At 43.3% G+C, this 19,392-nt stretch overlaps 1 protein-coding gene across 6 annotated transcripts in view; it reads left to right on the forward strand.

Moving 5' to 3' along the window:
- The window catches only part of LOC109087162 (protein sidekick-1-like), a 290,401-nt gene that overhangs the window by 185,325 nt on the left and 85,684 nt on the right, over positions 1 to 19,392 (forward strand). For all 6 annotated transcript variants that reach the window (XM_042721155.1, XM_042721162.1, XM_042721169.1 and 3 more), the window contains 2 exons: positions 10,306 to 10,417; positions 12,825 to 13,015. In XM_042721155.1, coding sequence (XP_042577089.1) covers positions 10,306 to 10,417; positions 12,825 to 13,015 — 303 coding nt within the window. The remainder of the gene's footprint in view (positions 1 to 10,305; positions 10,418 to 12,824; positions 13,016 to 19,392) is intronic.

Consider the following 19,392-nt stretch of genomic DNA (forward strand, 5'->3'; position numbering starts at 1 on the left):
TCTCTGGTTGTCTTTCAACTTGATGGGCACGGAGTACCAAAAAGGTCACCTTGTGTCAACGTCAGAGCTGACTTTCCAGGATCCAACATCCTCCTTGTTTTTTTTCCACCACTCTTTCACTGTGTAGTGGGAAATCACTCACCTGTCTGAACTGTGGGTCACACGGGGTGGGATCAGTTGTTTTGATGGGGATATTTGGGGCTCAGAATAAGAACCAAACAGCCTGGATTGTGTATGGCTGTGTTTATTGTTCAGCCATCTGCATTACAAAGAAATGCCAGTGTCAATCAATAAGATGAGCTCGCAGGGAGAGAATGCTAAGCAGCCCGAGTGCTATCTGAGATGGCAGAGACCCTGTAGCTCTTTAACTGGAAGATAGCTATTTGAGGCTCTCCATTTTTAAAGAGTTGTCTGCACTTCATCTATTGTTTTCTGGCCAGAGCTAATGCAGTACCTTACCTGGCCGACAAAAGCCATAACAATGCATCTTGCTTTTTACACCTCGTCCTTTGCAGTAGAATTTCAAAAGTGAGTTGAGTGGGGTCTGCTCGAAACGGAGATCCATTAAAGCGAAAGACAGGAACACAAAAAGAGGATATCTCTATGATTTATTTAATGAAAGGCTTCTGTGTAGGTCACACCAGACCTAAGGCTTATTGCACATTTACAGCTTTGTCCAATTCATGTTGAATGCCCAGGGGGAAACCTGTTGATTGACAGCTCCTTTGATAGCTTAGTGAACAGGGTGTGCTTTTATAAGATGAAAGCGTTTCACTTGACCCCAGAGAAATAAACTTTCTCCTATTTAAACTTCTATATTGCAAAGTTCTCAGCATTGAAGAACCAAAAGGCTAAATCACATCACAATTTTGGTATGTACAATATTTCCACACTGGACCAATACTGATTATTAGAGGATAAAACAACATAAGTTGCATGGTATTGTTTTTTGTTTTATTTTATTTTACATGATATCCTGATGGCAAGGTAAAATGTTTGTTTCTGTAATGAGGTAGTGTAAGCAGATTTTGTCATGACAGTTTTATGCATTCCGCCGAATAATGATCAAATATTCATTCGCCATGCTAGACTCAGAAAGAGGCTGAGGTGTGCTGTAGTCACTGGTGTTTCTCAGAGCAGACTTTCAGGTCCATTACTTTGAAGTTCTGCCTGCTGCGTGTGGGGAAACAATAAAAGTGCATGTCTGAAATGCGAGACTCAAAGAGAGCAGGGTCTCGGTCACGACACGCACACAGACAGGTAGATCCAAAAGCAGTATGTTTATTGGGGTGATCCAAAATCAGGAAAACATCCAGGCAAAGGTCAAAATCCAGGTAATCCGTCCAAAACAAGAAACATAGACAACATCCAGAAACACGAGAAACCAGGGAACCAGGAAAACACAGGGTGACATTCAACAAGGACTCCGTGACAATGACAGAACAACCGGGGTATTTATACACAGAGAGATGACAATGCTAACGGGGAATTGGCTGAGTGCAATGATTAGTAACCACGGACAGCTGAGTGCAATGAGCAGTGATGAAACAGACAAGACTATGGGAAATGCAGTTCTAAGGTGGGGTGACGATAAGGGGAAGTGAGACCTCTAGTGGCCACCCAGGGAGACACAGAACAGACACCGTGACACTACCCCCCCTCTAAGGAGCAGCTTCCAGATGCTCCTCAGAACAAAAATAACCAAAAAAAAAAAGAGACCAGGAGGGAGGTGGACTGGTGGAGGCAGAACAGGGGGAGGGATGGCGGGCCAGGCCCGTGTAGGGGAACTGGGACCGGCAGCGATGGCTCCCCTGGTAGCCCAGTTGGCTCGGTCAGATCAGGGGGGCCATGGTGGGCCCGAAAGTTCAGGGGACCACGAGGGACCAGGCAGTTCAGGTGGCCACGGTGGACCCGAAAGTTTCAGGGGACCACGAGGGACCAGGCAGTTCAGGTGGCCACGGTGGACCGAAAAAAGTTCAGGGACCACGAGGGACCAGGCAGTTCAGGTGGCCACGGTGGACCCCGAAAGTTCCGGGGACCATGAGGGACCAGGCAGTTCAGGTGGCCACGGTGGATCAGTCCATTCTCGTTGTGCAGACGGCCAGGGAGGAATTCGCCATTTGAGTGGCCCCCGAACGGAAACCTGCCAATCGGGGGAGCCAGTAAGGAGCAGGCTGTGGCCAGGTCACGGCATTGGGAACGGCATCGGGAACGGCCTCAGACAAGGGCACCGCCTCGGGAACGGCCTTGGACACGGGATCGCCTCCGGGAATCATCTCGGGCCCCGCATCGGCCTCCGGAACAGCATCGGGCACCGCCTCGGGAATGGCCTCAGGAACGGCATCGGACAAGGACACCGCCTCAGGAACGGCATCGGACAAGGACACCGCCTCGGGAACGACCTTGGCATCGGGCACCGCCTCGGGAACGGTCTCAGGAACGGCCTCAGGAATGGCCTCAGGAACGGCATTGGACAAGGACACCGCCTCGGGAACGGCCTCGGGCACGGCATCGGGCACCGCCTCGGGAACGACCTCGGCATCGGGCACCGCCTCGGGAATGGCCTCAGGAACGGCATCGGACAAGGACACCGCCTCGGGAACGACCTCGGCATCGGGCACCGCCTCGGGAACGGTCTCAGGAACGGCCTCAGGAATGGCCTCAGGAACGGCATTGGACAAGGACACCGCCTCGGGAACGGCCTCGGGCACGACCTCGGGCTCCGCCTCGGGAACGGCCTCGGGCTCGGCATCGGGCACCGCCTCGGGAACGACCTTGGCATCGGGCACCGCCTCGGGAACGGTCTCAGGAACGGCCTCAGGAATGGCCTCAGGGAACGGCATTGGACAAGGACACCGCCTCGGAAACGGCCTCGCATCGGGCACAGCCTCGGCATCGGGCACCGCCTCGGGCACCGCCTCGACCTGCGGAACAGCATCGGTCACTGCCATCGACCTCCGGAACGGCATCGGGCACCGCCTCGGCATCAGGCACAGCCTCGGCATCGGGAACAACATCGGGCACCGCCTCGGCATCGGGAACAACATCGGGCACCGCCTCGACCTCCGGAACAGCCTCGGCATCGGCAACAACATCGGGCACCGCCTCGGCATCGGGAACAACATCGGGCACCGCCTCGACATCGGGAACAGCCTCGGTCTCGGGCATTACATCGGGAACCGTCTCTGGCACCGTCTCTGGCACGGCATCGGGCTGCCTCGACCTCCGGAACGGCATCGGTCACCGCCTCGGCATCGGGCACCGCCTCGGCCTCGGAAACAACATCGGGGCACCGGTCTCGGCATCGGGAACAACATCGGGGGCAACCACCTCGGGAACCGCATCGGGCACCGCCTCGGCATCGGGCACCGCCTCGGTCCATTGCATCGGGGAACCGCCTCGGGAACCGCATCGGGCACCGCCTCGGCATCGGGCACCGCCTCGGCAACGGGCACCGCCTCGGCATCGGACATTGCATCGGGAACCGCCTCGGCCACCGCATCAGGCACCGCCTCGGCATCAGGCACCGCCTCGGCATCGGGCACCGCCTCGGCATCGGGCACCGCCTCGGGCACCGCCTCGGCATCGGACATTGCATCGGGAACCGCCTCGGCCACCGCATCAGGCACCGCCTCGGCATCGAGGCACCGCCCTCGGCATCGGGCACCGCCTCGGCATCGGGCACCGCCTCGGCATCGGGCATTGCATCGGGAACCACCTCGGCCACCGCATCAGGCACAGCTTCGAGCACCGCCTCGGCATCAGGCACCGCCTCGGGAACCTCGGGCACCTCCACCTGGACGACAGCGGCCCGCTCGGGAACGTCCTCCTGGACGGCAGCGGCCCGCTCGGGAACGTCCTCCTGGACGGCAGTGGCCCGCTCGGGAACGTCCTCCTGGACGGCGGCGGCCCGCTCTGGAACGTCCTCCTGGACGGCGGCGGCCCGCTCTGGAACGTCCTCCTGGACGGCGGCGGCCCGCTCTGGAACGTCCTCCTGGACGGCAGCGGCCCTCTCTGGAACGTCCTCCTGGACGGCAGCGGCCTGCTCGGGGACCCCCCCCGGGCTTTGAGGAACGGCTGACGCCTGTCTCCTCCTCCTCCGCCCTCTATGATGGCGAGCCGGTGGCTCCTTGACGGAAGACTCAGGCGTTGAGTCAACCATCCTGTGCTGTGGTGCTGGGCTGGCGGCCATCTTGTGCTGCGGCGCTGGGCTGGCGGCCATCTTGTGCTGCGGCACTGGGCTGGCGGCCATCTTGTGCTGTGGCGCTGGGCTGGCGGCCATCTTGTGCTGTGGCGCTGGGCTGGCGGCCATCTTATGCTGTGGCGCAGGGCTGGCGGCCATCTTGTGCTGTGGCGCTGGCTCAGCAGACGTGACGTGAACACTCCTGGGAACCTCTGGGATCTTGTTCAACCTGGAGAAGTAGTTCAAAAAATGTCTCCGTGGCCATCTTGGACAGTGGCGCTGGGCTGGCGGCCGTCTGGCCTCGTGGCGTGGGGCTGGTGACCACCCTGTGCTGTGGCGCTGAGCTGGCGTCCATCTTGCCTCGTGGCGCTGGCCCTGGCAGTGGCATCATGGGCAGTGGCGCCACCATGGCGGACCTGCGCTTCTTCTCCCCCCTCTCCGTCCGCCATGGTGAGACAGTGGCTCTGATCCATCCAACACGAGCCCCGGATCGAAGGGGGGCCATGGTTGAGAGCGATGCTGAGCCTCCTCACGACCACTCACTCCTCTGCGACCTCCCCGGGTCCCACGAAAAATGACCAGGCGGGTTCCCTCAAACCCAATCTTTCTCTCCCGCTCGATGGCTGGGGGAGAATCCCCAAAAAACATACCGCTGGATCTAGGCATGACGGAGTCCTTCTGTCACGACACGCACACAAACAGACAGGTAGATCCAAAAGCAGTATGTTTATTGGGTGATCCAAAAATCAGAAAAACATCCAGGCAAGGTCAAAATCCAGGTAATCCGTCCAAAACAATAAACATAGACAACATCCAGAAACACGAGAAACCAGGGAACCAGGAAAAACACAGGGTGACATTCAACAAGGACTCCGTGACAATGACAGAACAACCGGGGTATTTATACACAGAGAGATGACAATGCTAACGGGGAATTGGCTGAGTGCAATGATTGATTAGTAACCACCGGACAGCTGAGTGCAATGAGCAGTGATGAAACAGACAAGACTATGGGAAATGCAGTTCTAAGGTGCGGGTGACGATAAGGGGAAGTGAGACCTCTAGTGGCCACCCAGGGAGACACAGAACAGACACCGTGACAGTCTCGCTCAGGCTAATTATCCAACACCTTCCATGTGCTATCTGAACACGATTTCAGACAGCTGGTAACGAAGTCCCTTAGAAAAAAAACTCTGCCTCCACACCAGCTCCTAGATTTAAGGGGTGGTCACTTCAAAACAGCGTAAACCATGGTGAGCTTCAAATCTACAATAAAACTCATTCAGGTCATTAGCAAGTCGTTGATTAGCCTCAGTGCAGGGAGATGGTGTCTTGTAGTTAGTGATGGCTCTCAGTCCTTTCCACACTGAAGTTGAGTCATTGGAAGTAAACTGGTCTTCCAACTTTTTAGAGTAGGTCCTTTTAGCCACTCTATCTCTTTGTTCAGTGTTCCTGGCCTGATTGTACAAGACTCTGTCCCCATTTCTGTAGGCATCCTCTTTGGCCTGACGAAGATGTCTGAGTTTTGCTGTAAACCATGGCTTACCATTGTTGAATATTAAATAAGTCCTGGTAGGAATACTTATATCCTCACAAAAACTAATATAGGATGTAACGGTCTCTGTGAGTTCATCAAGATCAGTGTTAGCAGCTTCAAAAACACTCCAATCAGTGAGGTCGAAACAAGCTTGTAAACCCTGCTGTGTTTCGTTGGTCCATCTCTTTACAGTCTTTACTACAGGTTTAGCAGATTTTTTTATTTTTTAATCAAGGCAGTTTGTAGAAGTTTCAGTGTTTATAATATACCATGTACATAAAACTGAAAAATCATTTGTGGCCATTTTTATTTCATTTTATTTTTGCATTTTAGGGCTCCAGAGTTTTTTCAAAGTATATGTAAGGGTTTAAAATTTCTAAGCACAGTCTATTGTTTTTGCTATCTCATGGCATTTTCACGTTTAATCAAGTCAGGTTGTAAAAGTTTCAAGTTTTGTAATATACCATGTAATTTGTGGCCATTTTAATTTTTTTTTTTTTTTTTTTTTTTTTTTTTAGTTTTCGAGTCATGAAAATTAATTGTAATTTTTTATCAGTTATGCTAGTTTTTTTTTTTTTTTCAGGTAACAAACTGTTTTGGTTTAGTTTTAATTTTAGCTTTTGTTTAACGATCATAATGACTTTAATTTTATTCTTAGAAAATAGCACACAAGCTATATGGATCATTCTTGTGAGGTTTTCTGGAGCTTGAGAGAGGTGGTTAACTGCAAAATGATTGACGTTTTTTCATTTTTTGCTGAACTATCTCTATCCTCAGGAGCTCGTCCTTATTTGACATGCCACATTGACTGAGTTAGCGTGTTGCCCGTGGGGTTAGATGTGCGAAAGAAAAAGCTAAGGCCACAGCAGGGTCTGCCTATGAAGAGATTCCAAACACGCTAACAATGAATATGGATCAAGCCCTCACATACACAAAACACTGATTCTGTTCAAATCCATTCATGTGGAGTCTGTCTAAATCGGTTCTGAGAGCCACCCTTTGCCTACAGGGCCCCAGGGGCAACACAGACCAGAGGAGTGGCCCCATCCCCCCCTCCTTACCTGGCAAAACAAGTGACAGAACACAAGCAGAACAAGCCTGCAAGGAACCGAACCCCTCGTGTGCCATTGACAAGCACTGGAATAGCCTCAGTTCTGTCTTTATTCACCAGCAAACACCTGCCGGTGGTTCACCTTAATACAAAACTAGCAGCACTTAAAATCAGAAGTCGCACATCAGCTGTCAGCACGAGGTGTGGATGAGGTCAGAGTGACAGAATCAGACTCCATTGTTATTCACTTGTTTGGGAATGTTTCTTTTTCGGGGCGGCATCTGTCACACAGCACGACCGAATTCAAAATGTTGTCTTCCATTATTTGTAATATTTATACCCCATAGAGCATAAATTATTGAATGAACATGCGAGTAAGCTTCCATTTGATGCAGAGTGGGTTCATTTAATAGACCCTCGGGTTCCTTATGTCAGTCCAACCTCCTTCCCAGGTGTCAGTCGTTCACTGGCCCGAGCACTGCTAAAAATCACATGTCTGTTCTAATCGTGCGGGTGGACCGCTGCTGTTTGCCTCTCTGTTAATGGTGGCACACGATGTCCGCCATCCATACTAAACCTTCCGTGCAAAAACAAAGCAATTATTTGTCTCCCAGGCATTATCTACAAATGCACATATTTCCTCATTTTCTCAGCTGTGTTCCACGTACGCCCAGCTCGCTCATCTGGCTCTGTTTGTGTGACAATACCTTCTGAAGAAACTCCTACATGAGCCTTGAAGTTTCCCCAGTCCCTGAATCACTGAATATTTTATAGCTTTCGTGTCTTTTCTGCCTGTCAGTCTGCCAGCTGTTCTCCTTTCTTTCGATATTTTTTTTTAAAATCTATTTGTTGTGTGGTATCAGATCACCTTTTTACGCTTCATAGGAATTCATTAGGCAGTGTGTAAATTAAGGCGACGACAGATTTAGGGGAGGAAAACAAGGACGTCTTCACCCCTCTTCTGCCATTTATCGTCTCAGCCCAGTTCTGGCATGTTCCTCCACATCTCAACTGCAATTAACTGTAGGTCATGTACTTGTGCATTATCTCTATTTGAGTCTCAGGGTTGATGTGTTGCTGTGAAAACTGGCCCGAATATAGAAGCGCATATAGATTGTCATTGTGCGCTGTGAACCTTTTTAAATCTTGTTTTGAGTATATTATGATCTCATTTTCACATTTCAGTAATTATATAGTTTGTCCATGCTGTATATGGGTGTTTGTTCAACTCTGGGCACTTGTTCCATCCATGTTCCAGGAGTAGATTTAATTAAAGCTGACAGATTTAGGCTTTTTCTTTTTGTTATATTAAGATCACATTAAAACGTACTTTAATTGTTTTTAGAATAGTGTAAAAATTCACTATATCATTTGAGATGTAGTAGAAATGACCATTTGGTGGGGACTTTTATGAAAAGAAAGTGTATGCATGTGCCCTTTGACACTGTTAATTGACAAATTAAATAAACTAAAAGAAAATTAAAGAAAGTGTGCCAAAGGGACAATATTGCCCATAGTTGATGAAACACACGTTAATATGATTTATACAAATGGGAAATGTTCATACATCTTTTACTGGTCCTGGAACAACATTCCTGTTGACCTCACATTTTAAAGTTAGGGTTAAAGATGATGCCATAACATGCCCTACATGTGTGAATCATGCTGTGCATATACACTACATGCATACTGTTAATTCACTCTTTTGGCTGGTATTTGTCCTCTCTTTTTTTCCCTTACAGCCAAAAAGAAAAAAAGAAGAACCCATGATAACATATCAAAACAAATTAGAAAACCAAACACCAATCCCACACAAATGGAGAAATGTTGTTGTTGTTGTTGTTGTTGTTGTTGTTGTTGTTTTATATGTTAAAGATAAAAGTAAAATGAAAAAATTGGTATAGAAACAATTTTTGCTCAGAAATTGCTAGCAAATTTCACAAATAATTACAAAGAAACGGCAACAAACCTAACGTGAAATTTTGAAGGACACTGAATAGTTTTTTTCTGGTAAAACATACTCCAATTTTTGTTTTATTTAGTCCTTAACACATGATTTTCTGTTCTCCTGTATGAAGTGTCTTGAAGTTTACACCTAGCATTCGATTAAATGGCGTTTCTGCTCTGTGGACACTATCAGACTTTTGACGTTCATGGGAAATAATTGAATTACAAGCAGTTTAACAAATTCATAATAAATGTTGAGACTTGAGGCAGATCGTGGTAGATTTTCATACTATACATATTTCATATTTAACACCCCTTAAAGGGGATTGTTCACACAAAAATGAAAATTATATCATAATTTATCATTTAAATGATGACAGAATTTTCATTTTGGGATGAACTATCCCTTTAGTGTGCCTTTCTGGACTTGGATAGACACATAATCTGTAATGAAGTAATGCAGAGAATTACTTAGACTCAGACCCTTGGCTAGCTATTCAAATAACATAATCTGAAGTTGAAGTTGATGTCTGGCTCATTTGTCCAATGGAGATCATATGGTAAAAAGAGGGAATTGTGCCGTTTACCGCATCCCAAGTCAAGTCTGCATTTCAAGTCTGCAATATTGTAATATTTGCTGGAATTGTAGCCCAAAGTACAAACATAAATCATAAAGCAAAATGCAATCTTTAGCAGTGACCTTTAATATTCTTTTTGTGAATTTTAAAGGTCACTGACAATATTCAGATTAAAGCTCGGCCAATTTTTCAGTTAAACCATTACATTTGGTTCTCTCAATCCTGAATATGTGGTTATGGCCTCTGTACGGTCCTTGACATATTTAATAAGTCACATCAGACGCTATCTGTAATTGGAGAAGCTCATCCCTGTTAGGACACCTTCAGTAGCACATGAAGTTCCCATTTTTGACAGAGTTCAGCAGCTCCTTCATGCATTTCATCAAATTCCACATCAAAGGCTTGAGTCTAGCATTCAATTTAGTTATTTAAATCCTCATTATCATAAGATTTCAATATTTTAGATATTCTCTAATTTTCCTCTGGAAATAATGAAGCTGATTTAATAGGCAGTATTTAATTTTTCACTATTAAACGAGAGATGTGCTTGGGTCATTTTAAAAATGTAAAAAGCATATTTTAATCCAAGGATGATTTTGTATTACAGCCGCACGAAGGGGTGTAGAGGAATCCCACTGTTTGGAGCATGTTACAGGACCACTGCCAAAAGATTAATTATTCAAAACATTCTGTGTCAGGCAAGCATGAAACATAAAGAGCTGAACTCTCTGGCTTTTGTCTTTTTCAGAGTGGTAATACCATAATACGTGTTGGCTGATTTAGTGTAGATCCCGCTTAATGTTTCCTTTGTGAAAACGACTTAAATCTGCCTAGCCTGTTAGGCTGGTTTGTTTTGATAGGTTTGTGGGGATTTTGGATAATTTAGGGACCACCAAAACCAGCTTAATCAACTTGACCAGGCTGAAAGACCAGCATTCAGGTATTTTAGAGCTAAATGTACAGTAGATCTCAAGTTCTCTTTTCTCCCATCACCTTCTCTCCTGTTTAGATTCAGAGGCCCCAGCGGACCCTGTGGCTCCAGTGATTGTAATCCCACCCCGAAACACTACAGTGGCGGCCGGAGTCAGTGAGGCTACACTGGAGTGTGTTGCTAATGCACGGTGAGTAGAGATACATGGACACACTCTGTTCCCAGCAGGAGTACAGTTCATTTGATATTCATTTACCTCTGACAGATTCACACCCAACAATATTCAGATTCTTACTCCATTTAACCTTCATTTCAAAGCCATTATTATAACAGCAAGATTTTTATATTGTTTTTAAAAGAAGTCTTTTATGATCACAAAGGCTGCATTTATCAAAAAATACAGTAAAAATGGTAATATTGTGAAATATTATTACAATTTAAATGATCTATTTTCTATTTCTATTTTTTTTTTAAATTCCTGTGATGCAAAGCTGAATTTTCAGCAGAGTATTAATAGTGTTGTAGTCAAGACCACCTAAACCAAGACCAAGACAAAGCCGTGACCAAACACGCACTCCTGAAATTCATCCAAAAAGATCCACATTTATTGCCTGAAAAAAATATCTAATATTTAATCAATAAATACAATTAGAACAATTAGACACTATTTAGAGCTGTTATCAATCAAATGATCATCTGAATTAGTACAATTACAATTGAATAAATATTGTTGAGATTAATGTTTGAAAAATAAAATTCTGAACACAGAATTATGATGGAAAGACTGAATATGAATGTCTAACTAAAACTGGCTAGGTGGCTGCAAATTACTTAATGTGTGAGCCACGGAAACATTTATTCAACCGATTTGTTCAAAACAGCTGATTCATTCAGTAACAAATCACCGCTGTGTGTTGCTCGGAAACGCAACAGTTGCTATGGATTGCAGGACTTTGTTTGGAACTATTTTCATTGCCTAAATACAAAAAGTATTTTTTTTTTAAATGAAGCCTGAAATGTAGACGGACACAGTTTTTGTTTTATCCAGTTGTATTGACTCAGTGCAACTTATAATATAAAAAATAAATAAATAAAAACTGTTCCTGTGGCACAATTACATAACAATCCAAAAACATCGCAAGAACAACTGAGTTAGAAAACAAATAAACACAAAACAACTGTATAAACTAAAACCACCCTAAGCTTCAATAAAACCAGAATCACTGAGTTGTAAAAAGGATCACTCCCTTGTGTCAGTATTTTGTTGAACCACCTTTTGCTTTAATTACAGTTTTTAGTCTGTTGGGATATGTCTCTGTCTCTACTAACTTTGCAATATTTGCCCACTCTTCCTTGCAGAGCTGCTTACGTTCAGTTAAATTTGATGGTGAGCTTTTGTGGACTGCAGTCTTCAAGTCATTCCACAGATTTTCAGTGGAGTTTAAGTCTGGGCTCTGACATTCACCTTTTTCTCCTTTAACTACTGTGTGCTGAGTTTTGCTGTGTGCTTTGGGTAATTGTCATGTTGGAAAGTAAACTTTCTTCCCATTGACAACTTTCTGGCAGAGGGCAACAAATTTTCGTCAAGAATTTGATGGTATTTTTGCCCCATCCATTTCTCCTTCTATCCTGACAAGTGCTCCAGTCCATAACAGGATATTACCACCTCCATGCTTTACTGTAGGAATGCTGTTATCTGGATGGTGAGCTGTATTGGATTTCCGCCAGTTGAGGCCAAATAATTAAATTTTAGTCTCATCTGCATCAAGGTGTGTTTTGGCAAAGCTCAGTCGTGACTAAATGTGGCCTTTGTTCAGTGGCTGTTTTCTTGCAACCCTCCCATACAAGCCACATTTGTGGAGAATTTGTGATATTGTTGTCACACACACAGTGACCGCTCTTTGTAGTAAATTCCTGCAACTGCTTCAGAGTTGCTGTAGGCCTCTTGGTCACCTCTCTGACCAGTTTCCTCCTGCTCTTTCATTCAGTTTGGAGCAACGTCCTGATCCAGGGAGGGTCTGTGTTGTACCAAATACCTTCCACTTCTTAATAATAGACTTCCTGTACTTCTAGGCATTGATAAAGCCTTTGAAATGTTTTGTATCCATCTCCTGACATGTACCTGTCCACAACTTTATCCCATAGATCTTTTGACAGTGCCTTGCCACTCATAGTTGATTGTTTGCTTCAGAAATCAGTCCAAAATACAGATTTGCTGCTTGAAAACATTTATTATTATCATCAATGTTGAAAAGAGTTGTGCTGCCAAAAGGAACACTATATAAATGGCCTTATTGTAACTTTTGATCGATTTAATGCATTCTTGCTGAATAAAAGTATTAATTTCTTTTTTTTTTTCTTTTTTTTATCTTACTGATCCAAGCTTTTGAACAGTAGAAAATGCCAGGAACAAAATATTCTGCTACCGCTTTCAAATCATTCTCACAATTCCAACAAAACCTTACATCTGTTACCTTACCCTAACCTAACTGGTTAATGTCTCCTTGGTGGCATGTTTAAATCAGCAGAATTAGCAGCAACAAAGTATTTCACACGGTAATATAAACACCATATTTCTGCACTGTTGTTTTCCACAGTCCGGTTGAGAAGCTCATTTTGATGTGGCGGAGAAATGGCGTGGAAGTGGCCAGTGGTGTGGGCTCCTTCGGCCGGCGCTTGACCATCATCAACCCAACAAGTGCCGATGTGGGCATGTACGTGTGCGAAGCCTCACTTTTGGACAGCAATGTGAAGCCGGCGGAGGCCAGAGCCTTCCTCTTCATCACAGGTGAAACACTTTGTCCAATAAAAGCTCCATTTCTTCTCTCTGACACAATGCTTTCACAGCTGTACATCTGCAGAGAAAATCCACCGTCTTAATGGTTCCACTCAGTGGGGAGTGATGAACAGCAAAGCCCTCTGATAGATATAGCACTACATTACTGCGCATAAAACCTGAAATTACACACTGTATTAGCTGAGCTAAGAGCTTTTAGGAGAGCCTCAGGCATTACAGCTATCGGTCACAGTGAGAATATGAGAATATCACCAGGTAATACTACACATTAGGATCATCGTGAATACATACCAGTGAAGTGCCATCAGGCCTATTTTCAAGTCATTTGATTTACTTAATAACAGAAAGTGCACATAATTTGTAGCCTTTTGAAATAGTGGCGTGTAAGGAGATAAGTGTTGGTGTTATCATATCTTTAGGACACCTCAGTACAGAGTAAAAAGGAAGGATCTAGAAACATATTTTCTGTTACATGAACACAATGTTAAATTAATAGAATAGATTGGTACCCTGAGGAGCCATTTCTGCCTCATCTGATGCTTCTAATTACTTTATATAATGTAGTCATATTTAATTGTTTATTTTTAATAAATAATAATATTTATTATTATTGTTGTTGTTTTATCAATGTCTATAATAATAATAAAATAATTGTTTGTTGTTGTTGTTGTTGTAATTATTAATATTATTATCTTTTCCTTAATAATATTCTATTGTACAAGTATAATGTGTACAGAGCATTAATGAACAGAAAAATATTATTTAATATCATTAACGTGTCATCTTATATTTCAATAATAATAATAATAATAATAATAATAATACTTGTATATAATACTAATAAAAATATGTATATACATTATTAATAATATTTAAAAATTACTATAATATCTAATAATAAAAATGTTAATATAATGATTTTTATAAGAATAAATTAAATTTGTTACGGAGTCAGCGAGACAAGAGGCGTGCGGATCCAAATGCAAAGGGATAATCCAAGACAGGAAATATAGACCAGGGCAGGCAGAGAACAGACAAAACTAGATAGTAAAGTTTGTGTTCAAACTTTAAGTTGGCTTGAAAAAGCCTGACCAGAAAGTTTGAAAAATTTAGAAAGTTTGAAAAGTTTAAAAAGTTTAAAAAGATTTAAAAATGATGAAAAGTTCAGAAGTTTAAAAAAGAAAGTGATTAACATATTGCTAGCATTAAAAGCAAGTGACTTACATGTCATTAGCATGATTAGCAAAGTTGCTAGCATGTTGCTAGCATAATTAGCAAGTGACTAGCATGTACTTAACATGATTAGCAAGGTATCTAGCATGTCACTAGCATGTTTGTAGCATGATTAGCAAGTGACTAGCATGTCACTAGCACGTTAATAGCATGTTCCTAGCATGATTAGCATGTTGCTAACATGTTCCTAGCATGATTAGCATGCCACTAGCATGTTTCTAGGATGATCAGCATGCGGCTAGCATGTTTCTAACATGATTAGCATGTGACTAAAATGTCGCTTGCATGTTTGTAGCATGATTAGCAAGGTACTAGCATGTCGCTAGCATGTTTCTAGCATGATTAGCGTGTGTGACTAGCATGTCGCTAGCATGTTTTTAGCATGATTAGCGAGTGACTAGCATGTCGCTAGCATGTTTTAGCATGATTACCGAGTGACTAGCATGTCACTAGCATGTTTTTAGCATGATTAGCGATTGACTAGCATGTCGCTAGCATGATTAGCAAGTTACTAGCATGTCGCTAGCATGTTTCTAGCATGATTAGCGAGTGACTAGCATGTTGCTAGCATGTTTTTAGCATGATTAGCGAGTGACTAGCATGTCGCTAGTCATGTTTTTAGCATGATTAGCAGTGACTAGCATGTCGCTAGCATGTTTTTTTAGCATGATTAGCGAGTGACTAGCATGTCGCTAGCATGTTTTTTAGCATGATTAGCGAGTGACTACCATGTCGCTATCATGTTTTTAGCATGATTAGCAAGTGACTAGCCTGTTTTAGCATGATTAGCGAAGTGACTAGCATGTCGCTAGCATGTTTCTAGCATTAGCATGATTGTTTTTAGCATGATTAGCGAGTGACTAGCATGTCGCTAGCATGTTTTTAGCATGATTAGCATGTGACTAGCATGTCGCTAGCATGTTTTTAGCATGATTAGCGAGTGACTAGCATGTCGCTAGCATGTTTTTAGCATGATTAGCGAGTGACTAGCATGTCGCTAGCATGTTTTTAGCATGATTAGCGAGTGACTAGCATGTCGCTAGCATGTTTTTAGCATGATTAGCGAGTGACTAGCATGTCGCTAGCATGTTTTTAGCATGATTAGCAAGTGACTAGCATGTCGCTATCATGTGTTTCTATCATGATTAGCAAGTGACTAGCATGTCGCTAGCATGTTTTTAGCATGATTAGCGAGTGACTAGCATGTCGCTAGCATGTTTCTAGCATGATTAGCGGGTGACTAGCATGTCTAGCATGTCGCTAGCATGTTTTTAGCATGATTAGCAAGTGACTAGCATGTCATTAGCATGATTAGCAAGTTGCTAACATGTCGCTAGCATGTTTCTAGCATGATTAGCAAGTGACTAGCATGTCACTAGCATGTTTCTAGCATGATTAGCAAGTGACTAGCATGTCACTAGCATGTTTTTAACATGATTAGCAAGTGACTAGCATGTCACTAGCATGTTTCTAGCATGTTTTAGCATGATTAGCGAGTGACTAGCATGTCGCTAGCATGTTTTTAGCATGATTAGCAAGTGACTAGCATTTTTTTAGCATGATTAGCGAGTGACTAGCATGTCGCTAGCATGTTTCTAGCATGATTAGCAAGTGACTAGCATGTTTTTAGCATGATTAGCGAGTGACTAGCATGTCGCTAGCATGTTTCTAGCATGATTAACAAGTGACTAGCATGTTTTTAGCATGGTTAGCAAGTGACTAGCATGTCGCTAGCATGTTTTTAGCATGATTAACAAGTGACTAGCATGTTCTTAGCATGATTAGCGATTGACTAGCATGTCGCTAGCATGTTTTTAGCATGATTAGCGAGTGACTAGCATGTCACTAGCAAGTTTTTAGCATGATTAGCAAGTGACTAGCATGTCGCTAGCATGTTTCTAGCATGATTAGCAAGTGACTAGCATGTCACTAGCATGATTAGCGATTGACTAGCATGTCACTAGCATGTTTCTAGCATGATTAGCAAGTGACTAGCATGTCACTAGCATGATTAGCAAGTTACTAGCATGTCGCTAGCATGTTTCTAGCATGATTAGCAAGTGACTAGCATGTTATTAGCATGTTTTTAGCATGATTAGCAAAGTTACTAGCATGTTGTTACCATGATTAACAAGAGACTAGCATGTTGTTAGCATTATTAGCATGTTGCTAGCATGTAGCTAGCATGACTAGCAAGTGACTAGCATGCTGTTAACATGACTAGCATGTCTGTAGCATGCATGTTAGCATGACTAGCATGTTTGTAGCATGTTTCTAGCATGTTTTTTTAGCATGATTAACAAAGTGACTAGCATTTTGTTAGCATGATTAGCAAAGTGACTAGTATTTTTTTAGCATGATTAGCAAGTGACTAGCATGTTTCTAGCATGACTAGCAAGTGACTAGCATGTTTCTATGTTAATCCAGGTAAAACTAGTTGATTCAGTTAGAAACCAGCTAAGACCAGCGTGACAGTGGCCAAAACTACTTTAAAACCATGTTAAAAGCATGTTAAAAGCATGTTTCTAACCGGATTATCAAGTTACTAACATGTTGTTAACATGTTTATATGATAATCTAGCTAAAAACCCAGTTGATTCAGTAAAGAAAAACCAGCTAAGAACCAGCTAAGACCAGCTAAGGCCTAAGCCAACGACAGTGGCCAAAACCACTTTAAACCATGTTAGAAGTATGTTTCTAGTCTGATAAGCAAGTTACTAGCATGTTGTTAACATTTTTCTATTCTAATCCAGCTAAAAACCAGTTGATTCAGTAAAGAAAACCAGCTAAAACCACCTAAGGCCAGCGTGACAGTGGCCAAAACCACTTTAAAAACACCATGTTAAAAGCATGTTTCTAGTCTGATTAGTGAGTAACTAGCATGTTGTTTTCATTTTTCTATACTAAACCCAGCTAAAACCAGTTGATTCAGTAAAGAAAACCAGCTAAGAACAGGTAAGGCCAGCGTGACAATGGCCAAAACCACTTTAAACCATGTTAGAAGTGTTTCTAGTCTGATAAGCAAGTTACTAGCATGTTGTTAACATTTTTCTATTCTAATCCAGCTAAAACCAGTTGATTCAGTAAATAAAACCAGCTAAAACCAGCTAAGACCACCTAAGGCCAGCATGACAGTGGCCAAAACCACTTTAAAAACCATGTTAAAAAGCATGTTTCTAGTCTGATTAGTGAGTAACTAGCATGTTGGTTTTCATTTTTCTATACTAAACCAGCTAAAACAGTTGATTCAGTAAAGAAAACCAGCTAAGACCAGGTAAGGCCAGCGTGACAGTGGCCAAAACCACTTTAAAACCATGTTAAAAGCATGTTTCTAGGCTGATTAGTGAGTAACTAGCATGTTTTTAGCATGTTTCTATGCTAATCCGGCCAAAACCAGCTTAAACCAGTGGATTCAGTAAAAACCAGCTAAAACCCCAGCTAAGACCAGCATGAAAGTGGCCAAAACCACTTAAAAACCAGCTTGGGAGACTAGCCAAAGCAACTGATCAGCTTAGGCTGGTTTTAGCTGTATTCTCAATAGAGAGTTTTTAAGGTTTGCTATGGTAGTAGACAACTTAAATGCATTATAAGTCTTATTTTGGTAAAAGTTTGCACCCCCTCAATGAAAGTCTATGGGATTTAAGGTGGTTTTGGTAGTCTGGTTTACGAAAACCATAAGCCGGATCAGTTAGAAAAGATATAGCAACCCGAGTCAGACCAGTCTGAAGGTCTGACCCGAGTTTGGTGGTTCTAGCTTGAAAGCTCTAGGAGGAGATAGTGTTTAAAATTTGGCTCAGAAGAATAATAATAATAACTAGAATGTACATTTCCTGAAGAAAATGTGAGTGGTGCTTGCAGTGGCAAAACTCGGCCCTCAGTTGCTTAGGTCTTTTTATAGAGTTCATAGCCTGATTTATCTATTAGCTAATCACTATTAGCATGTAGCTATTCACTGCTAGCATGACTAGCATGTTGGAATTCCAGTTTGCTAGCATGAGACAAAAGAGCCAACCGCCATGTCTTTACGATGTTCTGATTCAGAGATATAGGTCTTGCAAAACGGTTGCTAGGGTACTCTGTTGGTTGCTAGGGAGTGGCCTGACAGCTGCCAGTGATGATACTACAAAGGATGATTGCCAATGTAAACCAACCTCCATGTCTGTACAATGTTCTGATGCAGAGATATAGATCTTGAAAAATGGTTGCTAGGGTACTCTGTTCGGTTGCTATGGAGTGGCTTGGCAACTGCCAATGATGATACTCCAAAGGCTGCTTGCCAATATAAACTAACCCTCATGTCTGTACGATGTACTAATGCAGAGATATAGCTTTTGAAAAATGGTTGCTAGGGTACTCTGTTTGGTTGCTAGGGAGTGGCTTGGCATCTGTCAATGATGATACTCAAAGGCTGCTTGCCAATATAAACCAACCCCCATGTCTGTACGATTTTCGGTTGTGAAGACATAATACTTACTAAATGGTTGCTAGGGTACTCTGTTTGGTTGCTAGGGAGTGGCCTGACAGCTGCCAACGATGATACTACAAAGGCTGCTTGACAATATAAACCAACCGCCATGTCTGTACATTGTTCTGATGCAGAGATATAGATCTGGAAAAACGGTTGCTAGGGTACTCTGTTTGGTTGCTAGGGAGTGGCCTGACAGCTGCCAGTGATGATACTCCAAAGGCTGCTTACCAGTATGAATGATATAAACCAACCCCCATGGCTTTATGACATTCAGATTTGAAGATATCCCTCTATGCTTTGGGTTGCTAGGGTGCTCTAAATGGTTGCTAGGGTGTGGCTATGAAGTCTTGAAGGTGAGTCGTGATTGGTCGATTGCTGCCCCGAGTCAAACAAGCCCACCCTCATGTTTCTATGACACTTCTATCCAAAGATATAAATTTGATCTTTTTCAATGGAAGTCTATGGAGGTTGTTACTAAGAGGCCCTAAATGGTTGCTAGGGCGGGGCTTGACTGCTTCACAATGATCCTGACAGACTGATTGGTTGCCTGAGTAAAATGAGCCCACCCCCATGTCTCTATGACATTGTGATCCAGAGTTATGTTCTATACAAAATCCCTATGTACTTTCCCATAGTAGGAAAAACACACTGTTTCATGGGTGATCCC

Source organism: Cyprinus carpio, chromosome A3 (assembly GCF_018340385.1).
Source record: "Cyprinus carpio isolate SPL01 chromosome A3, ASM1834038v1, whole genome shotgun sequence".
Taxonomy (NCBI): Eukaryota; Metazoa; Chordata; class Actinopteri; order Cypriniformes; family Cyprinidae; genus Cyprinus; species Cyprinus carpio.